The 25,214-nt window shown below is 38.7% G+C and overlaps 1 protein-coding gene across 7 annotated transcripts in view; it reads right to left on the bottom strand.

The window, feature by feature from the left end:
* Positions 1-25,214, bottom strand: part of STAU2 (staufen double-stranded RNA binding protein 2) — a 170,634-nt gene that overhangs the window by 56,839 nt on the left and 88,581 nt on the right. For 4 of the 7 annotated variants that reach the window (XM_030499585.1, XM_030499570.1, XM_030499616.1 and 1 more), the window contains 2 exons: positions 22,471-22,778; positions 4,146-4,259 (listed from right to left, as the gene is read on the bottom strand). In XM_030499585.1, the coding sequence (XP_030355445.1) occupies positions 4,146-4,259; positions 22,471-22,778 (422 nt within the window). Of the gene's footprint in view, positions 1-4,145; positions 4,260-20,072; positions 22,779-25,214 lie in introns of those variants that run through there. The other 3 variants (XM_030499606.1, XM_030499595.1, XM_030499631.1) reach the window with 2 other exon arrangements.

Genomic DNA, 25,214 nt, shown 5'->3' with positions numbered 1-25,214 from the left:
AACACCTTCCCCTGAGCCTGTCACACATCTCCAAGGTCTTTCATCCTTAGAGAACTACTTCCACCTTTGCTGTATTCAAGTGCATTGGGAGTTGTTCACTGTCGGGCATCACCACAATCTGTTAACCCTGCCCAGAAATGCCTGTTTGCAGGTCGACAATGATGGCTTGCCTCATACCACATTTCAGTTTGCTTGTCACTGCTGTTTGTCAAGCTTTCCATCAGCAATTTCTGAAACTCCTGAGCATGGCATCTTCCTTTCAGCACAGCTCCTCCCTGTTGGACTCTCTTATTAGGCCTGTCTCATCAGTAGCTCTTCCCTTTCTACAATTTCTGCCCCTGCTTATTCCCTTTCCAGCTATATTCATACTTGAAAATAAAACTGATAATAGTGGTAGATGATTATATATAGTGTCACACAATTGTTATCTGTTCTAGAAAATAAAAGTATTCTATTTTAGGCATTATAAAGTGTAAGAAAGTTCTAAAAACATGGTCTAACATACCACACAAATATAATGGATTGGACTAAAATGCATGGGCTAAAATATAAGCAGAAAAGATTCACCATCATCGTTTTAACAGCACATCTCATTCGGACTACAGGGTGAAGTAAACAGCAGAAGTCAGTAATAAAGAAAGGGACAGTATTGCCAATTCCAAAAACCACATATATATTAAAACCTCCAAAATCACCAAAAAGTATTAATTAGACTTTAAGAAAATGCACTGTTCTTTGATCTCTTCTGAAATTTAAGTAGAGAACTGGTCACACCTCAATGAACGTGAAGTTACTGCTGGTTAAAAATTCAGTTGTACAGGCTGAGTATTGCATGGCAAGCATTCCAAAATCTCAAAATGGGCCCAAATAGAAAAAGAAATTATTCAGGGAAAAAATATTCTAAAACCCATTACATTTCTACCAAAGAGGCTGGCACACCTAAACGCAAAACCCAACAAAACATGTGGCTGTCTAGACTGCAGTGGTACTTTAGGGATGTTTCTCTTTTTTACTGTTTGCCAAAGGAAAATGAAAGAGCAGCAACTGCTTCCACAATACTGCTTCATGACCAAATGAGATATGCCTTGTCAATCAGTCATTTGAAATACACACTAATTAGTGTACAAGTATGAAATGTTTATTTTAATCTGAAAGAGCTCAAATGAAGTATATGAGGAAAAAATGTAAACTCATTAAGATCACAAGCTAAACCAATCTAAAGACTGAAAACTTCCTACAGAGTATAGGAAAAGAGCAAGTGACTTGAAAAACTGCTGTGTCAAGACTTGGCATATTTGAAAAAGCAAGATAATATACTTACGTAGGATTATAACCATCTGGTATCTGCTGAAAAGCAAATCTACCACTGGATGTGAGTAGAGAGATTTATTACAAAAGACAAATCCAATCTAGAAGGCAGACTATAGTGCTGGAGATGCCATTGGGAAGCTGGTTTTCTTTTTTTTCATTTCTATTTCTTTTTTTGATCAAGGTATGTGGTCAGCCAGCCATGGTTCTGCTGCCACAATATAGAGACAAATCTGGTATACAGCTCCGACCACTGTCCCACAAACTATTCCAGAATCTCATTTAGACAGTTTTGCTTTTAAGAAACATAGAAATTCTAAATTCTACATTTTAGAATGAACATGAGAAAAATTATATTCATAAGCATAGAAGTGGACAGATCCTGAAGTCAAACTATGTCAGGCCTCACAGCTGACACACCACCATGCCTCCATTGAAATCACAGGCTTTCAGGTGATTAGTCCATCCTAATTACCATACAATGCAAAAGAGATGATTTAAAAGTAATAGATTACTTAAGATAAAGAAGAGTTTCTAGCATTCAAGTTTTATAGCATATGGCTATCTTGCACTTATTTCGTTTGTAACTTTAAAATGTGGGTAATTCAGCTTAACAAAGGTACAGTAGTTCTGTCTCCTATTTTTCTAAGAATAATAACAGTAGGAAGTTAACTTGCTGTGAGAGAAATGGTAGAAAACCAAGCAAAACCATACCAATCACACAGGAACAGGAAACAAAAGTTGGATGGTTTGGGGTTTTTTTTAGTTAGTCCATTAAGCGCTCTAATTTTGTCATTAACTTCAGTGCCTGACAGACACTTGATGAGCTTTCTGTTTGTTTGCTAATGATTTCTTTTTCTCTATTTATTCAGGTGATGGCAAATAATACTTCAATCCAGTCCTGCCACCCTGCTTATCAAACACAACCAGTCAATAGCATCCCTCTTCCCAGAAAATGGAATTCCTTTGATATTTAGGAAAGGGACATGCAGAAATTTGTGAATCCTATCCAGTATGTGGATCTCTTTTGTGACCCACTGGTTGGCATTTGGCTTTTAGATGATTTTCTTTTGCTCTTAGCTCAGATGAAATCTTTGCACAAGTGATGTGGGTTCAGAAACACAACCATCCCATCGTGCAATGACAAAACATTTTTCTTTCCTTTTTAAGAACACTGTCGAAAACTACGTAACTGAAACCGATGAACCAATGATGAACATCTTATTAAACTTCAAATTGAAGCAAGATTAGGAAATTCTAGCTACATAATGGCTCAAGCAAACCTATTTGTGCACATTCTATGATAAAATCTTTATCTATGTGATTTAATGCATTTTTTTTTTCCTCCCAGAAGAATGTCCTGTTTGGAGCACTGAGTGGGTACACTTGGGATCAAACTAATGCTGCACGTAATCTAGAATTTCCTAATTTCTAGGTGCTTGACTTTGCAGGCTCAATAACACTTTTTCATTTAGATGTCTTAAATATATAATTATTCAGATGGTTTAAATGTGCTTTTTGCTTACAAAGTCTTTTTTCTGTTTACATATCATACTCTAGCCTAAATAAATGCTAAGACAAAGGCCAAGCTGGCTGGTAGCCCAGAATGTAGTTGTTACCAAATTGACAGGGACCACCTTAAATTCATTGAAATGTCTAAATATTGTATTTGAGTTATAACTGAATTTTAAAAGATGATCTTTACCGAAAGAAAAACAGAGTGACTTTAGAACAGCGTAAACAAGTTGCTGGATGAAATCAGAACTGAATGTTGAAGTATGGTCTGACTTACCACAGCTCTCCATTACTATAAAACACCAAACACTTAAGGACAGGAAGTATCCTCATGTTACCATGTAAATAACTAATGGGCTTAGTTCATGTTAACAACTAACTTCTTAGAAACTTCCAATAAAATAAAAAAAAAACCCAACCCACCAATCAAAAATATGGCTGAGAGTGTCTGACACTTTTCCACAAAAGTAACTAATTCTGATAATTATTAAGAATTATCCCTCTTTCCCTCTTTCCTTAGAGAATCTTCCACAGAGTCTAACAAAATGTATGGTAAATGTGGACACAGTACAATTTAAAGATGGTCTGCAAAGGCAAATAAAACTGGTACTGTTTCCAATCTACTGAAGATCTGAAAGGTGCAAGGTTTGGTTTCATTTACTTGGTTCCTTTTTGCTTTTAAAACTTTTGGAGTACCCAAGTCTTGCCTTGCTTTTATACTTTAGAGTGTTGGAGGACAGGAATATTAGAACGGAAGCCCCCTTCAGTTCCCATCTGAAGGAGAAGGGTGATGAGTGATTAACATCGAGAGTTTTTTTCCTCCTGGCTTTTTGCCAGAAGCTTGAATTAAACATTTTAAGAACAGCCAAAAAAAAAGGGAGTTCTACAGTCTGATTAAAAATTCCTTTCCCCTCTCAAATGCCAGTTTCTTGTGACAGATGATGGCAGGAGATGATGGCTTCACCTCACTGCTTTTCCAGCTACCCCTAATCTTCTAATACAAATAGGATAGACAAAACCTGATACATGCATAAAATTAAACACAACCTTTGCAGAAACCTTATATCTGACTTTAAAACTAAAGCAAGCTCTTCAGGCTTTCCTAATATGTCTTAAAAATATGTAAAAGTTTTGTCTCCTTTTCGGGTCACTCTTTAGATCTAATCAAGATTTTACTATGGCAAGATAGGCAAATCCCAGTGACAAGAACATGCCATATGAACAGCACAAGATGTGTTGAAATTTAAAACTTACTAATGCTGACATTCTGGCCTTACTGGATATTAATAAAATTACAAGAGTGTGGGGTGAAGGTATTATACCTGGTCATGGCTGGCTTCAATGGAGCTTCCGATACCTTGGAAAGTCATCTGCACAGGAGACAGTGTCAAACAGGTCATACACTCTTTGCCATTTTGTCTATCACTGTAGTGTACCTATAACAGAATAACATACGTAATCTGCTAAACACCAGGTTTGTACAAGGGAATCATGCTAAAATACTGTCCCTTTTCAACAAGTTTGTAAGAAGAATTCCAAACATTTACACTGAATTCATCTTCAGTATAAAACAAGGAGTGTGTAAAATATTCTAGGTAGTTACATACTGAACTGGGGCCAAAATTTCTGTGATATGTCTGTTGGATAGCTTTTCAAGTGCTGTGTTCTTCAGTTTCTGAGACCTTTGAGACTGAATTCAAGATGTTGTATCTATATAAGGATCTAGCTTCAGGTTATATTTTCCAGCCTAGATATCATTTTTAACAGCATTGTGCAGCTTAGTTATAAAACATCCGTGTAAATCATTATACCTCCAAAAATTTGGCAACAGTAGTTTAAATTTTTCAATTGTAATTCCATTTCTACCAAAATCCACTAACTCTTTTGACAGGGCTAATGTATATTTGAATTTGATTTTTAATTAAATCCAAATGACAGATAAAATGGAGAATTCACATTCTTCTTGAGATGTCTAGGCTATCCTTTTCTAAGAGTAACTCATTACCTACTAATGTCAAGATGTGCATGTTGAACCTGAATCTTGCATGAAATACAGAGGAAGATAGTGCTTCTATTTGAATTATACTCCTTGTCTTCAGGTTCCCTTCAGATACTTCTTAAATCTCCTAAAGAAAGCATGGATTTTAATACGTTGAGACAAAATGAAATTAAATGTTGCCAGTGCTTCATTATTAAGAACAGGTTGCCACTCATGCTGAATTGTTGAAATATTAGTTCTCTGTGTAGCTCCTGGCTTCTAGACAGGCAGATCAAGCACTCTGTTCTACAGGAGAGGTGGAATTTAGTTTATGGTGGTAATTTACACTGGCTATGTGACCCCTGTCAGAAATGGAAAGAGAGATCAGCTCTGCTGGAGACAGACCTTTTATATTAGTATCTATTTACAGCTGTACAGCTCTCAGGCAAAAGTTACATGATAAAGCCTCATCTTGACATTTAGGCTACAAAATTAAACTTTATTATTTCTGAAGACAACTAGGAACCATATTAGAGTTATTCCTGTGGAAATGATTTAGTGACATATATGACATTTAATTGTACACCATGTGAATTAAATCCCCTGTGCCTAACTCTTCTCTGCCACAGGTGCAAACTGGGAATAATTCAGCTGAAGCAAAATCAGTGCAAAACTGGCTGAGAGGAAAACCAAGTCGATGCTGTAGAATTACTTTACCGACAACACATCAAAACAGTTTTACTGTGGCCAAAAGTAAGATATAGAATGCAAAATTCTTGTACTGTGTATAAAAATATTGATTTCACTCAGCCCTTCCTAAAGCTTTCTGGATTATCCCTGCCTCTCTTTCTCTCAACCCCCACAATATGTGCCTACTAAATTGTTTGTGGCTCTCTGCCAGAAAAGCCATACTACTTACTTAGAAACCACAAGAGGCCCCTTCACATATACAATGGTTTAACTTTGATTAATCGAAAGAGGTATGAAGGTATGAAATTTGGCTTGCAAATATAAACTGAAGTTCTTTAAATGTCAGGGACTACTGTTATGACGAGGACTTAAGAAGCTTCCACAACTGTGGTATCTGGTTGCAAGCTAGATATTCTGATGAGTATGTGTTGCAGGGATGCGATGTGGAGAAATGGGGCAGAAAACCCCAAGAGGATGATTCTGTACTGCAAATATGACATAGCAAAATGTGCAAAATCTGGTGACCAAGAAAAGTACATGTCTTAAATCACATATGGAGAAACGGAAAAATAGTACTTTCTGAACTGCATAGCATGCTTGTAGCCTTATTTTTGATGAGAATAATATGAATAATGTTACACTTCACAAATGTCCACTGGAACACAGCAAAGCTAACAAGCTGAAAGAACAGAAGCTATCCAGAGGAAAAATTATGATTAGTATTACGTGACATTATTATCTCCAATAGCAGATTTGATCCACAACCCTGTAGAGTCCTACATTGAAATTGCAATAAATTCAGAATTTTGGTTTCTTTCTAGGCTTAACTTTCCTGAAGGAATTTCATGATGCACTTTTGGCCTCATCTGAATGTATCAAGGCCATTACTTCATAATTTCTTAGACAACAGTCCTCTAATTATCTCTTGCCCTGTTGAAGCTCTTCAGTTGAACCAAACCAAACACTTTCTATGTTAATAATATGAACAGTAATATAAAAAACAAAAGTCTGCACTTTGAATGGGGGACAGAATAAAACTGTGTCCTCTCATCAAACCTCTCTAGTCTACAGATTTGTGCACTCACACAAATATTCAGATTTCTTCTACAATTGGCATGGTAGGCACAATTTCCCAGTAATCACATTTTGCTATTTATCAGTCCAGCTGCTACATTCTCAAGCTCTCTATTTTATTCCTTTCTTCTTCAAATCTGATCTGTGTTTGGTTTGTTTGGGGTTTTTTTGGTCAACCAAGAGTGCTAAGTATTTACCTATTTGAGCAGAATGTCAAAAGTAGGCACTCCAAAAGATAGGGCAGTGGTCGAATAGTTATCAAATAGTCCAAATAGCAGCAGATGCTTCTAGGTTTTCAGCCAGCAGTATGTTACAAATATTGCAGTTTATATGTGCTAGCTATTATAACTAAGTATGGGAGGAACCTGAATGTCTCTAAATCTGGTTTAAGAATATTGTATCATCTAAGGCAGGGAACAAATCAAGCAAATACTTGATTCAGTATTTGCTATCAAGGAGTGGTGACTAAAGGCTGGCCAAGTGCTCCAACAGTGATTACGTGGCGATTATTGAGATTCATGACTACAGTAACACTTTCCTAAATTCCTCTGTGCCTTAAGAGTCAAGAGTACTTAACTACAGCTCATCTCCACAATAACTCTGTTAGGCAGGTAAGGACACTTTGTGGACAGACATTAAACGACTCATCTAAATTCACTCAGCACTGGCAGGAGTGAATGGCAGTGCCGGGACTATAACCCATCATTAAGGCCTCTGGCCTAACCACATTTGGTCATTTTCCCTTTCCACATATTATGGAGGTAAAAATTAAAGAGTTATGAAAATAATTACTATCTATGTCCAGGACCTAATTTTCAGTAATTAAAGGAGACTCATAAATTAGCTTAGTGCATTTCAAGGATTAAATAGCAATGAAATTTCACTCATTAAAATTCAGAACGTTTTATTTGGATAACATATAAGCAGAGATCATCTTATAGAACAGCATTAGGATCTGGTTAGAAAATAATGGCCAGCATACAGATGTCTGTAGTAAGGGTTGCGCAAGTTTCTGTGTCAAATGCAAGACTCCAGCCTCATACTATTGAGTGATTTACACGTAATTCTCCTCCAAGGTATGTCTACACAGCACAAAGCAGCGCCACAAGAAGAAGATCCTGGCAATAACTCCACATGAGCCTGCTCATTTATTGGAAGAAGCACACAGCACTGTTAGCTTTTCTCCTGGGTAACTACATACGTGGAGTACCTGACATAAATTATGTATAACCAGCTCACGAATCCCAAACATAGCACTCCATGGGTACGGCACAAAACCTCTCTGTGTAAAACACAAAGTGCATCCTGGGCATCAAAGCAATGAAATATATTCTAGAAGTAATTTTTTCCACAACCACATGCCATGCATTTACTCATACATGTATGCTTTCATGTTTGATATCCACACAAGATGCAACTGTATATCCTTTTCACAGATTGCTTCAGTCAGGAACAAGCAGCATGGTATGAGTATGTATAGAGGGGTACTACGAACTAGTGTATGTATATAGAAATGTATGTGAAGGTCTGAAACCATTTGACAACTACGTTGAAATTTGGCTCTTGTTTTTAATACTTTAAATTACTGAAGAGATGCAAATATTTTGACGGACATTTATAGCTTCCCATAGAGGAAGATATAAGATGAATGTTTACAATGTTACAACTGAATGTGGAATGGCATAGCCAAAATTCTCAACCTTGTATGTTGTTTTATAAAGGAAAACTAAATTATACTGCATAAAACTGCATAAGAAATTACATTTAAGGTTACTTCTATCATAATGCTGCTCTAAAAGCAGGAAATTTCTCATTTATTTTGTATTTACATAAATCCATCTCTTGAATCTAGCTTTGCTATGATACCTTGCTATGTGCAAGTGTCTTAATAGAAACTAAAAACACTGCAGGATTTGTCTTGCAATAAGCTACTTTAATACACTGGATCAATATGCAATTTCAGATAATGGCCATCATTAATTCGCGTAAGTTATTCCATAAATACAATGTCCCCAATTTCAAGAACGGGATAGTCTGCTGGTCTTCAGTGGGCACTTCTAGATTTGGACATCCGTCCTTTTGCAGGAACAAGGGCTGTGGTTTACTGATTCACAACTGAGGAAGGTGAGAGACCTGTTATACACAGTAGTTAAGCTTAACTATAATATACTGAACTGACATATTATTGTTAGAAACAAATTAACTGTGCATTAACAAGAGACCAAGGAGCAAAAATAAAGGCTACTATTTTCACACACTGCTGCTTAGGTGTTCACAGTTTGAAACACAACTTCTGCCTGGCCAAACACTTTCTTTCTTGAACATTTAATAACTAAAAAAAAATAATATGCACTACCAAAAGAAAGAATTCATCTGTGACACTGGAGTTCATGTTTCCAAACCAAAAACTACTCTGAGTCAAAGCACCAGCAGGAGTCTTAGAATGCTAGACAGAAATAAACTAGGTAATAAAATGCCATTATGTTCAGCAATGCACAAATCTTCTAGATTGACAAGCCTGGACTATTTTGTTAGAACAAAGGATGGTATTCCTTTAAATCTGTCCCTTAAAGGGAAAGCACACCATTTAGTCCTGAATTTACAGAATTATTTCCAAGATTCTATATAGGTTGCTCTGGATTTACAGCAACAAGCAAACCAGAATGGGCTCAAAAATCACGAGTCTCAAGAAACATTTTTCTTCCTTTAGCTTCCCAGTGAAATTCTTGCCTTCTCCACACTGGTCTTTTATCTTTCCCTTTCTGTTGCTCATCTACTGATTGTCCTGTCATCTGCTCAAAACCAAAGATAAACAATCCTTTTTGTTTGAGCTCAGACTCTGTTTCATGCATATTTACTGGTGAAGGAATACTCCTGGTGTTAAAATAAATTAAATATACTTGTTCATTTCAACCGTTTTCTCAATTTTAGGCTTTCACAGTATAGTATTCTAGTACTTACAAGTGTAAATCCTTGTATTATCCATAGACCTTTCCTAACAAATAACAGATCAGTCTCCTCAGACACGGAGCAGCAAACACTGCTTTGCATTCTTACTACCTGCTTTACAATTTCATATATTTTATTTGTGAGAGTAGAACAGGACTACAGTTAAAGGAAAAAAAAAAAAGGGAAAAAATCCCGTTGTATGAACAAAGTCTTTTATGAAAAGTTAAAGCATAGATAAAAAACCAAGACCAAGATGAAAAAAAAATTGCCCCAGATGAAAAAATAAGATGTACAATAAAAAAAAAATAATTTAAAAAATCAGAAAAAAAGCGTTGAATCAAACTGTTTCCTGCAATGCTGGAGTTCCTTGATGTAGTGCGATTACTAAATATAGTATTTTACTAATCTCAGCAGGGAGCTGGCTAACTGCATGCCCGTCAGATGTTTTTAACGGTCACCCCCTGTGGAACAAATCTAAGGAGTGCATGAAAAACACCCACATTTAAAAAAGCCCCCTTGATAGATCATTAAGGAAAGATAAAGGCCTGTACATTTGGATGTGATATATAACACAATCATTGTGTCAAGAAAACATATGTTTGATTAGCGCGCCTCAGGTTCATTAATCGCTGTGTCTGCTTCACAGCAGTGGGCAAAGTTTCCACCGTAGCTACTGCATGGAAGGGTAAAGACACTTGGTAGCTTAAAGACTGACAGTTCAGCAGTAAATCTTGAGCTATTCCAACGTGCTCCTCTCTTACAGAGTTTGAATAGCAGCTGTATCATAGTCTTAAATCTTCATTAAAATACAGTCCTAGGGTTTAGACTAAGAAATAAAACATTGCTGTACCATAAATAGCTAACAGCAAGCAGACTAAAGGCATTGTCACAGGTTACTGCAGTAGTATTTTATGTTCCTCACTATAGTAAGGCAGACACTTGACATCTATAAAAAAATGTGAAGTAAAATAAGAGTGAAAAACCTTACTTGATATAGTTCCAAGAGAGAATATACAAAATATCTGCTAAATGCAAGAATAGTTTATCGTCTGAGCCAAAGAAGCTTGTATGTCTGGAGTTTTTTCATGCTATTTAGATATCCTCTGAATTTGGAGCTCCTGTTTCAGTGATGCAGGAGATCTGGAAAGTTTGGCCATATATTATGCTCAGTCAAGCAAGGGAGACCCAGCTCCATCCTGCCTCTGGATGTGATGTTTGGTTCTAATTAAGAGAAAATTAGCTAACACCATGGCTGTCGCACCAGCGTGCAGAGTAATCAGTACAGTAAGGTGCTTACTGTTTACCTACCCTGTGTCAACCTTAACCCAGGTATGTATTTATAAAGACAATGTTCCTGTGGAGCACAAACAAAGTGAGCAACCGTATTTTCAATGGCTGGCATTCAAGTGTGAAAAGAGACCCGCTTATCACACAGAGAAGCTGAAATCAGGAGATGGGATGTGGCTTTCTATTAAAAATCACACTTACATTGAAGAGTACCTTGCTACCCTATTCATTTCCTCTATTCTATAACTAAGATAGGTATTTTTTTGTAGACAAAGTAGAGAGTGGTTGAAATACAGTGAGTTAAAACACTGAATACAATCTTTCTCCCCCAAAAAAGAGTAAAAAAACCATGATTAAAAAATATATTCAGAAATTAAAACAGTGCAAAGCACTACAAAATAATGTAAGCTATAGCTGACATGGTGTTTGCATAAACAACTTGTCTGCCTCTCATCCATTCATCCATAATTATTCAGGTAAATACTGTATTTTCAAGGAGAAGAGTTGAAAATAATTTTATAATTCACAGTCAAAGGAAATACGAAAAACTAGCAACCCTGGGATCTCCTGTTTTCATCACATGGACTAAAAAACAGGAGAGAGGTGAAAGAGTTTGTGTCCTGCTAATAACAGAACACAGTGGATGAGCATGGTATAGAGCATTTTTCTTGGAGCCTGTGCCTTGGATATCATCCTGAAAAACTGACTGACATGAAAGAGGAACTTGGTTAGTTTGGAGAGAGAAAATTATCTGAGTTTAAAATAACTTTCTAGCAACAGCATGAATGGAACTATGTTCTCATGAACACTCTTTTTCATTATGAAGGTTGTCACTGAAGTGAAGCATTAACTATTCTCCATTTACAAACTTCATGTGAAAGCCCCAAATGCTGCATTACTGAAGAGGGAAGAGGATCACTGTGAAATTGTGAGCACAAAACCAGCTGCCTGAGTTTGCTGAACAGTCTGATGCTGGTACAGACACCGAGTGTGTGCACTAACCTAGATACAGGGCAGTATGCAGAAAGAAACACACTTCTTTAAGTAGAACAAGAAGCAATCATTTAACTTTTGAAAATTATCCTGCTTCATTGTGCTCCCAATTTTGAACAAGACTGAAGGAAACAACAGCCAAAAAACCCTTGTCTGAAAGCCTCAGCTTAAGTCACGGGGGGGGAATAAACTGTTACTTGTCTCTTTACTTCTTCACCTTTTCTTCTTGCCTCTCTTTTTAAGGGTTTCTGCTTGAGAGCTGAGTTCCCTTACAATTAAAACTAAAACCCAGTCTGCTGTGAATTCACCACCTCACCTTCACATTTTTGCCAGCTGAAACTTCCAGTCTTTCAAAGTTTTGGCTGTATTCCAAGCCAAGGTCCGTAGCTAAGTTATCAAGTCACATTAGGATTTACTTAGATTTTGGCAGGAAACACAGCCCAGTGCGTTTAGTTCTGGCTGCAGTATCTTGAGAGATCCTGATAGCTTTTATACTTTCTCACACATAAACCCCCTGAGTTCTAAAATTGGTTATGAAAATATAATTCACATTTTTTCCATGGACCAAGTTAAGCACAGGGATACGTGGGAGGATTTCAAATTGTAATTTGCAAGATGCCGAGGAGAAAAGCTAAAATGTTACTGAGGTGACATCCACACCACACCTGGGGACGCAGGCAATGCCATTAGCCAGCTATTCTCCATTACCTTCTTTCCTTTTAGAAACTGAAACAAAAAAGAAGCACCTGGCTGTTTCTGGAGGCAAGAACAGTGAAACTTCAGCAGCACTTGAATGAAGGGCTTTCTTCCTTGTAAGAGGGAGAGAGGTAACGATGGCCAGAAGAGAAGAAAGCTGGTTTAGACAGATTTCTGGCCAGAAGCCAGGTAGTTTGAGACCTTGTGTTTGAAAATTTACTGCCCCTTGTAGCTAGATTTGCATTTGTTTTCCTAATTCTGCATACTTGTGAATTAATTCGGAAACATTCTTCCTGCAGCAAATATTATGTCTTGCAGTATGCTGTGTGAATGAATATGCTATGTTTCCGAAGTTGCATACCTTCCCTTACAGCAACTAGTATGAGGATGATTCTTACGGTTATTGTTATGCAGAACTACTATCACTATTTTGACTTCCTTTGAGGTCAAAAATAGGATAATATGGACTAGATGGTCCAGAGAAATATTTCTGAAGTAAATGGAAACTAATAAAACCACTCCTTGTAGGTCTACCCTGGGTCACTGCCATCAACAGTGGTACTGTCTACCTTCCCTCTGAAGTTAGTTGATTAAAAAAAGCCCTATAAACCAGAATGCAATGAAGTCCAGGTGCTTTGATTTTTACATGAAGCTCTGTCTCTCAGGAACAATTCTTCCTATCAGCTTGCTCTGGTTTATCTCTCCCTCTATTTCACATTCCCAGCATGTTTTCTTACTTTTGGCTAGTCATGTATGAATAAGGGCTGGAGACCCTGAAGCCCTTTTTACATAACATAGCCATTCAATGTCAAGTTGATTTTCAGTATAGCAGCACACCTGCAAGTTTCTGAGACTGAGGTAAGGACTCTTGATTAACAGGTAACCTGATGTTATGCAAATCAGAGATACCAGTAAAATTATCAATAAAATCCTGACTCATCTGCTGCCTTTCCTTGGAAGAAACTACTTTCCCTATTAATATAACAAAAATGGTAGTCTTATTCCATTGCTGTCCAGCATAAATGGGGAAGTTTTGTGGCAAATAACCTGATAAAAGGGTGTAAGTTTTCTTCAGAGCACAACAACTCTAAGTTCACATGGATAAAAAGAGATCTCCTATTTCCTGACTTTTGCCCAGTGGCACACAACTGTAAAGATGCCAGCGAAGTATAAAAGGCTGTACTAGTTTTGACTGGGATGGAGCAAATTTTCTTCATAGAAGCTTGTATAGTGCTACATTTGTGAGAGTATGCTCTGCTACAAAACAGAGTGAATAACACACTAATGCTTTGCTTACTGCTGAGCAGTTCTTATGCAGAGCCAAGGCCTTTTCTACTCCTCACACCATCCCACCAGTGAGCAGGCTGGGGGTGCACAAGAAGTTGGGAGGGGGCACAGCCGGGACAGCTGACCCCAACTGACCAAAGGGATATTCCGCACCGTCTGACATCAGGGTCAGCATAAAAAGCTGGGGAAGAAGGAGGAAGGGGAAGGTTTGGAGTCACAGCATTTGCCTTCCCAGGTAACCACTGCACGTGATGAAGCCCTGCTTTTAGGAAATGGCTGATCACTTGCCTGCCGATGGGAAGCTGTGAATTAATTCCTTGTTCTGCTTTGCTTGTGCATGCAACTTTTGCTTTGCCTATTAAACTGTCTTTATCTCAACCCACAAGTTTTCATACTTGTACCCTTCCAGTTCTCTCTTCCATCCCACTGGGGGCAGAGAGTGAGCGGCTGCCTGGAGCTGAGCTGCCAGCCAGGGTTAACCCGCAACAGTGCCTTCTGGCAGCCAGTGTGGGGCACGAGGGGTTTGAGGTAACAACGGATTTGATCAGAGTATGGTAGACCAAATTTATAGCTGGTTAGCTATTAACTGGCAGGCTTCTGTGCTTGCCATGGGGCTTGCTTGCTTCACTGTAGAGTCTAGTGCTTGTTAGTGCCTGCTTTTTGCTTCTGCTGTTTCCTGTTCTCCTTATCATTCTATTCTGCCTGGGAATGTACTGATAACAGCAGTGGGCTGGCAGATGGCCAGGGCATTGCTGCTGTTCCTGAGGTGCTGTACTGGACAGGCTGGAACTCAAGTCCAGGGGGCTGTGACTGGATACGTGCATGCTGGAACAGGCACATCCAGAAGTGTATGATGTGGCCATGGAGCAGTCCACGCCAGAGCAGGTACTCCCCTGAATGGACTGTGGCCTATGGGTAAGGTTGTGCTGGAGCAGGTGGAGCAGGATGGTGGACAAGCCCCCACAGGAGCACATGCTCCCCAGAGGGCTTTTGGGCCTGTGGATAAGCCAATGCTGGAGATGGGGCAAGGGGAAGAGTTCATTGCAATGGCCTAGTCCAAAGGGACAACGGGTGAAGATTGTAATGGATATACTTTTAAATTGTAACCCAGGATTTGAGTTGCATGTTACAGAAAGTACTATAGCAGGTACCAGCTGAACCAGCACAGGACAAGACTCAGAAGAAGACAGGAAAGTGCAGGAGTGACCCAATTCGACTTTGGTGTCCAATAACACCACACAACACACCACTTCTCTTGTTCTGAGTATCTACCAAGCCAGACTAAATGGATTCAATGGACATACTGTGGACTTTTTAAAGGGATGGCCCATAGACTAAGGGAATGATATCTGTGTATAAAGCAAAGGATGGGAAGCAGGTGGTGGGGGGAGTGATGCTTAATGAGGATATATATTGGACAGTGTGGGACCAGAGCATGTCATAAATGGTATGGAATTAGGTTTAGTTTTGGCTAGGATGGAGCTAATTTTCTTCACAGAAGCTTGTATAGTGCTAAGTTTTGGATCTGTGCTGAAAACAGTGTTGATAACACAGGGGTGTTCTAGTTATGGCATAGAGCCAAGGCCCTTTCTGCTCCTCACGCCACCCCACCAGCGAGCAGGCTGGGGGTGCACAAGGAGCTGGGGGGAACATCCCAAGGACAGCTGACCCCAACTGACCCAAGGGATATCCCACATAAATTAAATCAAATCAAAGCTGGGGAAGGAAGGAGGAAAGGACATTTAGCCTGATGGCATTTGTGTTCCCAAACCGTTACACATGATGGAGCCCTGCTTTCCTGGAGATGGCTGAACACCTGCCTGCCCATGGGAAGCAGAATGAATCCCTTCTTTTGCTTTGCTTGTACACAAAGCTTTTGTCTTGCTCTCAACTCACGAGTTTTCCCACTCATGCCCTTCTGATTCTTTCCCTCATCCCACAAGGGGGGAACGAGTGAGCAGATGTGTGGGGCTTAAGCTGTCCACTGGGGTTAACCCGCAACAAAAGTCTATAGTAATTTGAAGATCAGGCAATAGTTTGGTAATTGGTGAAAGTGCAAGAAAAAGTATCCAGAGCGACAGACACTGAGATAATGAGGACTTTGTACACCATTTCTAAAGGTGTTTATACTCCCTGTGGGTAAGGGACAAACACTGCTGTTGAGATTATTGTACTGGCCATTGAGCATGGCATAGTACAAACACACAGGAAGATAATGCCCTTCTGCAAAAGGCCAGTTTTCCATACTTCCAGTGATGATAGAGCACAACATCATTCCATACATCATTTTACAGACACCAATCTGACCACTGAGCAGGTGCAGTGCTAATAAACTTGATTAAGATCCAAGGCACTGGGGAAGGAACCGGAAGCCCTATTCCACTGCTTGGTTTGCAGAAGCATGTATTGATAATACATGGCAGCATGGTCACTCTCAAGCTACTTCAAGGGGCTTAATGAATACTTATTTTTAAATATAAATGTCATTAATTCCCACTGCCCTTTGCGTGTTAACATGAAGGCACTTCAGTTGACTCCCGTTCCCTCGGGGCCTGACTGTACACTACTATTTTAGAATAATTTCATTAATATTTGCAGTTTGGTTAATCCTGCTGGGAAAAAAGTATCCAATGCCTTGAGGGGGGAGCTAGGTGCACAGTTATATATTTAGTATTATAGTGGGGGCTAACCCCAAATATGGATGAAGCAGTATTTCCTTTAAAAGCCTTATTTCAAAAGTATTCTCTAACATTATTCTACAAACACCTTCATTTTTTTAATATCCTAATTTTTTCCTGATTTTTGGAGACAAGATCTTCTTCAAAGAAGCATTTATATAAAACCAGTTTGCTGACATAGCATTCAAATCCATTTTACATTAATGATGCCAGGAAACCTGATGTTGTAATTTCAAAAGCTCCCTTTAATTATTGATCGTTTTTTCTAATTTGAATGAGTGATGAGACTTGTACTCCCCAGAACTAGCCCATTTGCTGGCATTCAAGTCCCAGGCTGACACTGGTCACAAACCTTTGTGCAGCTGACAAGTTCAAGGGCAGAACAGTATGACCTGGGTTTACATTCAAGTTTTTAGCACTTGCTATACTTCCCCTCATTGGCTTTTCCTGGAGACTTGCTAAAACCTACTTTCTGGTTCATTCATCTGCAAGGAACTTTGAAAATACACTCTGACAACTAACGCCATAATTACAACTATATTCATTATAACAGATTCAGTACATAGATCCCTTCCCCAAAAACACAGTAAAAGTTTACATTTATTTTTCCTCAAAAATAATTTGAATCAATCTGAGGAAAATCACATCAGCCATTCATGACTCATAAGAGATGGTTGGAGTTTTGTTCAATTTACCATAGCTCAGCTCAATTTCGCCCCTCAATAAATCATAGAATCATGGAACACAGAATGGTTTGGGGTGGAAGGGACCTTAAACGTCAACAAGTTCCAATCCACCTTCCATAAGCAGGGACACCTTCCACTAGAGCAGGCTGCTCAAAGCCCCGTCCAACCTGGCCTTGAACGCTTCCAGGGATGGGACAACCACAAATTCTCTGCTCACTTGAACACAATCACCACAAAAATATTAAACTTCTAACTAAAACTTTTGCAGTGTAGGCTCAGTAGATAACTACTGAGGAAGAGTGAAGGTGAATGACCTAATGTGAGACCACTTTATGCAAGGCAGTGAGCCACGAGAAAGGCTGAAAGAAGCAGAGAGAAGTTGCTGCTTCTTTCTATCTTGAAAGAGTAATGAAAATGGAAACAACAAAAAAAAAAAAAAAAAAAATAGAAGAATGTCTGTTATAAAAAATGAGACAGGACATTTGGGATGGAAGGTAATCTATAGCCCATCAGACACCCAGAGATAGGAAATACCCACTGATTTTCCAAGGTAAGAAAGAAGGAGGGACATTGCTAATGTCAAGACTGCCAGGGAGCTCTTCCAAATTAAGTATGCATATTTTGCTGGATCATGTAATGAGCAAGAACTAATGAAAGGAAAGCTGCTTCCATGTAGTGAAGTCCAACGAATTTTCATTTAACTAAGCAAGCAACATTTCTTAATGGTGACCTGCTTTGGAAAAGAACTTTTGAATTAAAATTGTTATTTCGGTCATCATCAATGAGTCGACATACTCGGACACAAAATGTGAATTAAGGAAGATAAAGGCAACTGCACCAAATTTCAAGACATGAAAGTTGTGATGTGATGATAGTAATTTATATACCAATTATTTCCTTCAGGCTTAACCCTTAATCTCTTGTTCATTCCTCTTGTATTAAAAATTCCCACTGAACTCAAATCTGATTTTCATAAATGCATCTAGGTTTGCTTCAGAGAGAGTTTCAGGCCCAAACTCTTCACCGTTAAAAAGACCAGGAATTAATTATTAAACTGTCATGAACACCATCAACAAGTTCTAACAATGAATTTAATATTGGTCAGAGAAAGAGAACCCTGGGTAAAACCAGGGTTGGGATTCACAAATCTTCACAAATTCAGGCAGGTCAGATGCAAAGCTCACCCACCATCCTTTACTTGGGCAGCCAGATGCCAGTTCTCTGGTGCCGCACTTGTTAGCAACCACAGCTAACTCTGAGAGAGACCACGAAATGGTCACAGCATGGCCAAAGCTATGACCGATGGTTCATGTACCATGCTGAGCCTGAAAAAGCCAGACTTGCCCCTTTTTGCTCTTTCTGTAAGTGACTACATCCTTCAATGAAAGCGGTGAACAGACACCGAGGAAAGAACCATTATCAATCACACTAGAACGACAACTCACAGCATGTGAGGACACATCTGCATCAGGCAACACAGCACAGGGCAGAAGTCTCAAAGGTATGACTGACTTCACAGTGTGAGGCAATAGCACAAATTTGCAAAACACTATGTAGGGTGCCCAGGCTTACAAGTGAACTGCAAGTTAGGTACCTAATCTGCACAGGTGTTTATAAAAATCAAAAAAAGCATCTACCTTTTTAGACGATTTTACAGCTTTAAATGACTTGCCATTAGCATCCACAGGGCCTGCGTCAATTTTGAAAATGACATTTAGGTGCTTTTTAAAATTTGACCTGCTCCAGGAAATTTGCAATTACATCCAAATCAGACCAAAACTATAGTTCTTTCCTTTACTGAGGGTTGAATTTCCCTGAAATTTTCCTCACATGCGTGTCTTAGCAGTGAGATCCAAGAACTCCTTGACTCCATCGAAGCAAAATGAGGGTTTGTTTTGTTTAATGCCACAGTAGGGAAACTTTTGAGCTCAGTGTCAACCCTAATACAACTGTGGAAATTCAGTTTAGGCCCACCTCTGCCGACAATTCAAAACCACACACTGAAATGTATGTGCCACAAGTAAACCTGACTCTAGAGAGTCCAGCAGGATTTCTCCTGTGCATGTGGTCTCTCAGAAACACATGCCTTTGGTACTGGCTGGGGGAATGAGAAACATTTAGAAATGCCCAACAATAAAACATTTAAATCTTACAATGTATAAAATGGAACATTTAAGCCTCTAAACAAATACTGAGGAGGTGGGAGGGGGTATAAGATATAAACTGTGCAACCATTGCAATCAAAGGAATGCATCATGTAGAAACTATATCCCGTGTGAGGTTTTTTTTATATAGCCACTACAGAGAAAAAGTTGAGAATTCTAAATCCTGCCAATGCAACAAGCCAAGTATGTCTGCCAGCCACACACCAGGCCTGACTGTGGGCACTCAATCGTGGCTTTTTAAATTTTACAGTCTTTCCTTCATGGAAACTCCCAGGGGAATTTCCTACTGGACTACCTGCAACTTGGGTTTTGCCTCAGTAAAAACTGGAAGCTCAAATTATTCATGTGTAAACAGTTTCTCTATATGCTTTCACTTAAACAAACTCTCTGAATAGTTCACTGCACTTCAGCAGTCAGCAAAAATAAGTGTATCTTTCCTAATCTAGTTACAAAACAATGGCCAAAATACCACATAGTCACTTAAAAACAACAATTTTACCAAAGCTGAATTTTCCTTTAAACAATCTCTAGGCAAAGTCTGCAAAACAATTAACTGGTAGATCATATTCATAAATAGGAAGCAAGCACTAAAATGCTTTATTCAGAGTTTGTAAAGGCTTGCTTGAAGTATTAGTGTTTAATAATCACTGGTAATTTGAAGCCTGAGCCTTGAAAGTATCCAAGCTAAACACCTGTTTTTCAGTGACACTGAGCTGCTACTTATTAATTACAAATATATTTAGAATAATACGCCATAAAACACAAAAAAATGTAATTTTTTTAGTACTTTTCCATACATTGGTCCCAGTAACTCTTAATATTAGGGGCTTACAATAGAACATGGCTGAGATCATATACAAACAGTTTAGAAGAATTTAAATAACCACATTTTAAAGACATGTCCCCTGAGGCTAAAGAAGTTAAAAAAGACCCATTCAAATAAGCAAATAACATTTTTTACATTTACAAATGAAACATCATATGAGTATTTATTGATTTTTTTAAAAATTCAAAAATACATTGTAACAGAACAGAATGTATACGTTCTTCAATGAAAGACAAAACTATGGTTATCATCTGGACCAGAATACAAATACATGCTAACAGTTTAAAAGTCATTTTGGGTCATTCAGGAAACATGAAACAAGCTAGCTGTTTGCAAATGCAGTAGTTTTCTACTTCGTAAATATGCCTGAGAAAGTTAACCTGTAAAGAAATTGGCTTTTAAACTCTTAAACACAAAGAGCTTTCTAGGCTGAAATGGTGAAGAGACCTGTGATATGCACCTGACAGGCCACTGAGCCATTTCCCACAGAGATTCTGTTCACTGCTCCACCTCAGCTCAGCCACCCAGCAGCGGCAGAGTTTCACATCAATACCAGGCTTATTCAAGCGAGGTGTTAAAAACCATGCTAAGATGGTATAAAACCATCAGTTACATACACAGCAGACAGATGTTAATAATCGAGATTCTCTACCAAGCTCCTTGGTTTGTATCAGGGCCAAGTAAAAAGTAGTAGTCTAGTTTAGGGACTAAACGGATTATATTTTTTGGCTCAAGGTAAGATCCTTTAAAAACAATTTCTACATAAGCATCTAGAATCAAAGCATGAAAAAAAACAGGACAAACACAACTAATCATTTTACAGTAACCACATACTGTAGGCAAGTAGGAATCAAAACAGTAACATAAATTGTGCATCGGTTCAATGAAAATAAAGTGTTACTAGAAGACACAAGCAATCTGACAAGATGTGAAAGCGAGCAGTGAAAACTTCATGGATTGAATTTCTTTTCATCAGAATTCATCTGTTTCTACTGCAGGCAGGTAACAAATGGAACTCAGGTAAACTGAATTCCTATTAGCAGCTTAACTCTACTACAGTGAGGCTTAGGCTTTTACCGTTTCTTGCATTAAGAGATATTCAAACTAATAAATCAAAAATAATACTTTAAAAATGAAGACCGAAAGAAGGCTGATTGTACATTTTAGACAGAAACAGCATTAGGTCAAATCCACAACTGGTGATATCTGATGTATGCAAATGTAATTGAACTATGCTGCTTATGCCAACAGAACATCTGACACTGTATCTTGAATTCTAGCAGCCTCTTTTAAATCACTTCCAACAACTGCATACTTTGTAAATTACATGGGCTTTGATGAAAAAAAATCATTATCGGGCATGCAAAAATTCTAACAGAAACCTCCCATTTCCAGAATTGGGTTACATGATCAAATTACATACGCTAGAACATACGAAACCAACTTTTCAAATGAAACAAATTCACAACTCTGAAAAACAAAATCAAAAACACCCATATAAAAAACCTACAACAGGAAAAATAGCATTTCTACATAGCTCATTCTATCCTCTGATGGTGCCACACAGCAAAACGAGCTACTACCCCTACAGTGTGTAATTTTGCATGTAACGGTGATTGGGAAGAGGCTTCCTTTTCCCATCTTCCACACTGCAGAAATGACTGGATGTACTACAGAGGCTGCCACACCTATTCTGTGAAATGTAGGGTATTTGCCATTGATGAATACAGGCTATCAGTGCTGAAGGACTCATGCACTGACCCAGTGTGGTTCATCTTACATTCTCTAGTACTGACTGTGATGTCAAAAACATTCTGCATTACTCTGACACCATCTCTGCTCCTAGGCTGCACCTTCTGATGAAAATGTTCTACAGGTTACAAGTAAGCGGTGCAGGGTAGAAAGCAGAGTTACGGCTTTAACGACCTGGCCCAGAAGACAAATGCAAAGTTAAGGTGGTGCGTCACTACCTTCTGGATCACAGTCGAAGAGAGAAACCAATGCCAGAGAAGTATGTAAAGCTTCTAATGCCAAGAGGTGAAGACTCTTCAAGAAGTGCAAGTAAAAAGCACAACTTAAGCCCGTAATTATTTAAGGAGAATAAACAAAGGAGAGAAAGATGGCCTGCAGTAAGGTGAATGGAAGGAAGGAACAAAAAAAAGAAGGGACATCTATATTGGTGCAGGGGCTGTATCTCCTGGACCCAGAAACTGCCTTGGACACCAGCTAATTTTACAAGATAAGTTACATGCATGCCCACATTCAAGAGGGCAAGAGTGAAACCTTGATGGAAATGCTATGATTCTGGCTGAAGAGCTTCATTTTCCCCCTCCCATACCTGAAAGCCTTGAATCCTTGCCAAATACTCCAGCTGTTTTGAAGGCTGCACTGCAGAACAGGGGGAAGCAGGAGATATTCCTTTTAGACCTATGGCTTCGGCAGTTGGGGACGTTCCATTCATGAGAAGTTCCCTGGCAATCGTGGCTGTGCTATTTGTTGTAGGAGATATGCTGAAGAAAGAGCTAGAAGTCTGGCTCATTTCTTTGGACGACAAATAGCTTACAGTGGTACCAGGGGCTGATTTGTTGCGGCTTGCTTCCATCTCTTGATAAACATCAGGAGAGAGATGGAGTATTCCCTTTGGTGCTGAAAACAAAGACAAAGATCATTCTCATTACTCTAGAATGGGTTTGGCATGTAGACAATTTCATTAACATATTTTGAGTGGAAAACAAAGTAAGCATTTAGAAGCAGTATCTTTTTTCCACAGTAGCTGTAAATGAAATTGCATGATTTATTTAGAAACAAAGCAGATTCGAAGTACCTCTCTTCCTACTCTTCCCCCACTCTTTTCAAGGATTTACAATCCCGGACTTTAAAACCATGGCTAGCATAGAATACACAACACGAACAAATAAGGTTTGGAGATCTAAAAACCATGAGGAACAGCTGCTACTTCAAAATAGTAGCACAATCATTATTTCACTACAATCTTCTACCTCCTATCTTATACGATAATTTAGACTGTTATTTACAAATAATTTAAACTAGCCTATGTCAGCACTGTCACCACCAGAAGCAGCTCTTTTCTTTCCCCCCTACAGCTGCTGTTTGTACTCTCCAGCTGCTCTACTGCTTGTGCCAGCACCAGCACCTGTAGGACCATGCAGTGATGCTCACGAGAACGAGCTGTTGGATGCAAAGAAAGGGCAGGACAGCTTCCGGCAGTAGCAGCACTGCTTCAAGTGCTGGCTTAAAGTGTTTGCCAGCAGCCTGTACTTAAATAACCTTAAATTGCCATGCAGCCACATTGTTATGGTGCTAGTGACTTGAATGTCTTCAATTAAGAGGAATTCATTTATTTATTTATTTATTTAGCTACATGTATAACATCCTATAGTTTACAAATAGCTAATGTGCCTTGGACAACACTTATACTGAAGAAGTAAGCATGCATGTGTCATCATTAATATCAACAGGAGTTAGAGTAAACATTAAAAAGATCTACACTCATTTATTTGAATTACTTTTAAATGTTTCCAGTGACATGTAAATTAGGAATGATTTGTCTACATTTCAAAATATTTCCTATATTTTTAGAAAGCATCTCAACCCAAAACCTCCTTGGAAACAGGAGCACATACTTGATCAGTTTTGCAAATATTCCTCTGCATGGAAAGGTCCGGAATTAAGTCTGAAGTTTGCTAGTTTTCATATATAGTGAAGCATTTGCTGGAAACATGAGTACCTAATTTGCTGATATAAGAGGAAAACCTCTTTCTTATTATTAATAAATTGAAAAATGAGTTTGAAACGTGTAATTTCATATTAATAGCATACTTTAATCTTCTAGCATATATCTGAAAATAACATGGGTGAACCTGAGCCATATGGCATTTCATTCTAGAGACGATAAACCTATTTGTTAACTGATTTAGTAATCCCAAAGGAAATCAAAGGGTTCAATGCTTAATTCATTTGCAGTACATATTAAATTCATCTCAGAATGTAGAACAAATTCAAAGAGGATAAGAACATTAATTTCCAGTTACCAAGAAAGGATTCTTCTAATCCTAGTAGTGCAAGTAGTATTTTTAAACAAAATGTCTACTACAAGGAGAAGACTCAAAAAATATTACCTGTAATTAATATCCTCGTTTTCTAGTACATGGTGAAAATCGAACTTCCTCATTGCTGACTCAGGAAACTGCTTACAGGTGAATCTTTTAATTGAATTACTCACACATTTGGCTTTTAAATTAATATTGCTTTCAGGAAGTTGGAATATCACCTTATACCATTCACAAAGACCTATCTGTTATTCACCTGATTGCAATTCCTAACTACCTTTGCGGAAGCTGAGGAGCCTGGCTGGACCCTGAACTCTAAAACTGTTTTATACCAGTCTTAAAACTGGCTCCAAAGCCAGTGGGCCCTGTGCTGAACTCTAGAGCTAAGCACAAGTTCAAGACTAGTGGGGAAGACAGAGGACAGGGTCCCTAAAATTTGGTTTTCTCCGTTTGCGACAAGTTAGAATATAACCTTGCTGATAATAACTATGTAAACATGCAGCATTATTTTATAGCACATAATCACTGTATGATAGAGTGATTTGATACCCTTTTTCTGAGGCTATAACCTCCAAGGCCTAACACAGCTCATATTTTTAAACAGTCTTATACTGTTTTATCCTGGGCTACATCAAAAGAAGCGTGACCAGCAGGTCGAAGGAGGTGATCCTGCCCCTCTACTCTGCTCTCTTGAGACCCCAGTTGGAGTATTGTGTACAGTTCTGGTGTCCTCAACATAAAAAGGACATGGAGCTGTTGGAGCGAGTCCAGAGGAGGGCCGTGAGGATGATAAGGGGGCTGGAGCACCTCCCGTATGAAGACAGGCTGAGAGAGTTGGGGCTGTTCAGCCTGCAGAAGAGAAGGCTGCGTGGAGACCTCATCGCAGCCTTCCACTATCTGAAGGGGGCCTGCAAGGATGCTGGGGAGGGACTCTTCCTTAGGGACTGTAGTGGTAGGACAAGGGGTAATGGGTTCAAACTTAAACAGGGGAAGTTTAGATTAGATATAAGGA

This window comes from Strigops habroptila, chromosome 1 (genome assembly GCF_004027225.2).
Source record: "Strigops habroptila isolate Jane chromosome 1, bStrHab1.2.pri, whole genome shotgun sequence".
Taxonomy (NCBI): domain Eukaryota; kingdom Metazoa; phylum Chordata; class Aves; order Psittaciformes; family Psittacidae; genus Strigops; species Strigops habroptila.
This window is presented reverse-complemented; position numbering and strand designations above follow the sequence as displayed.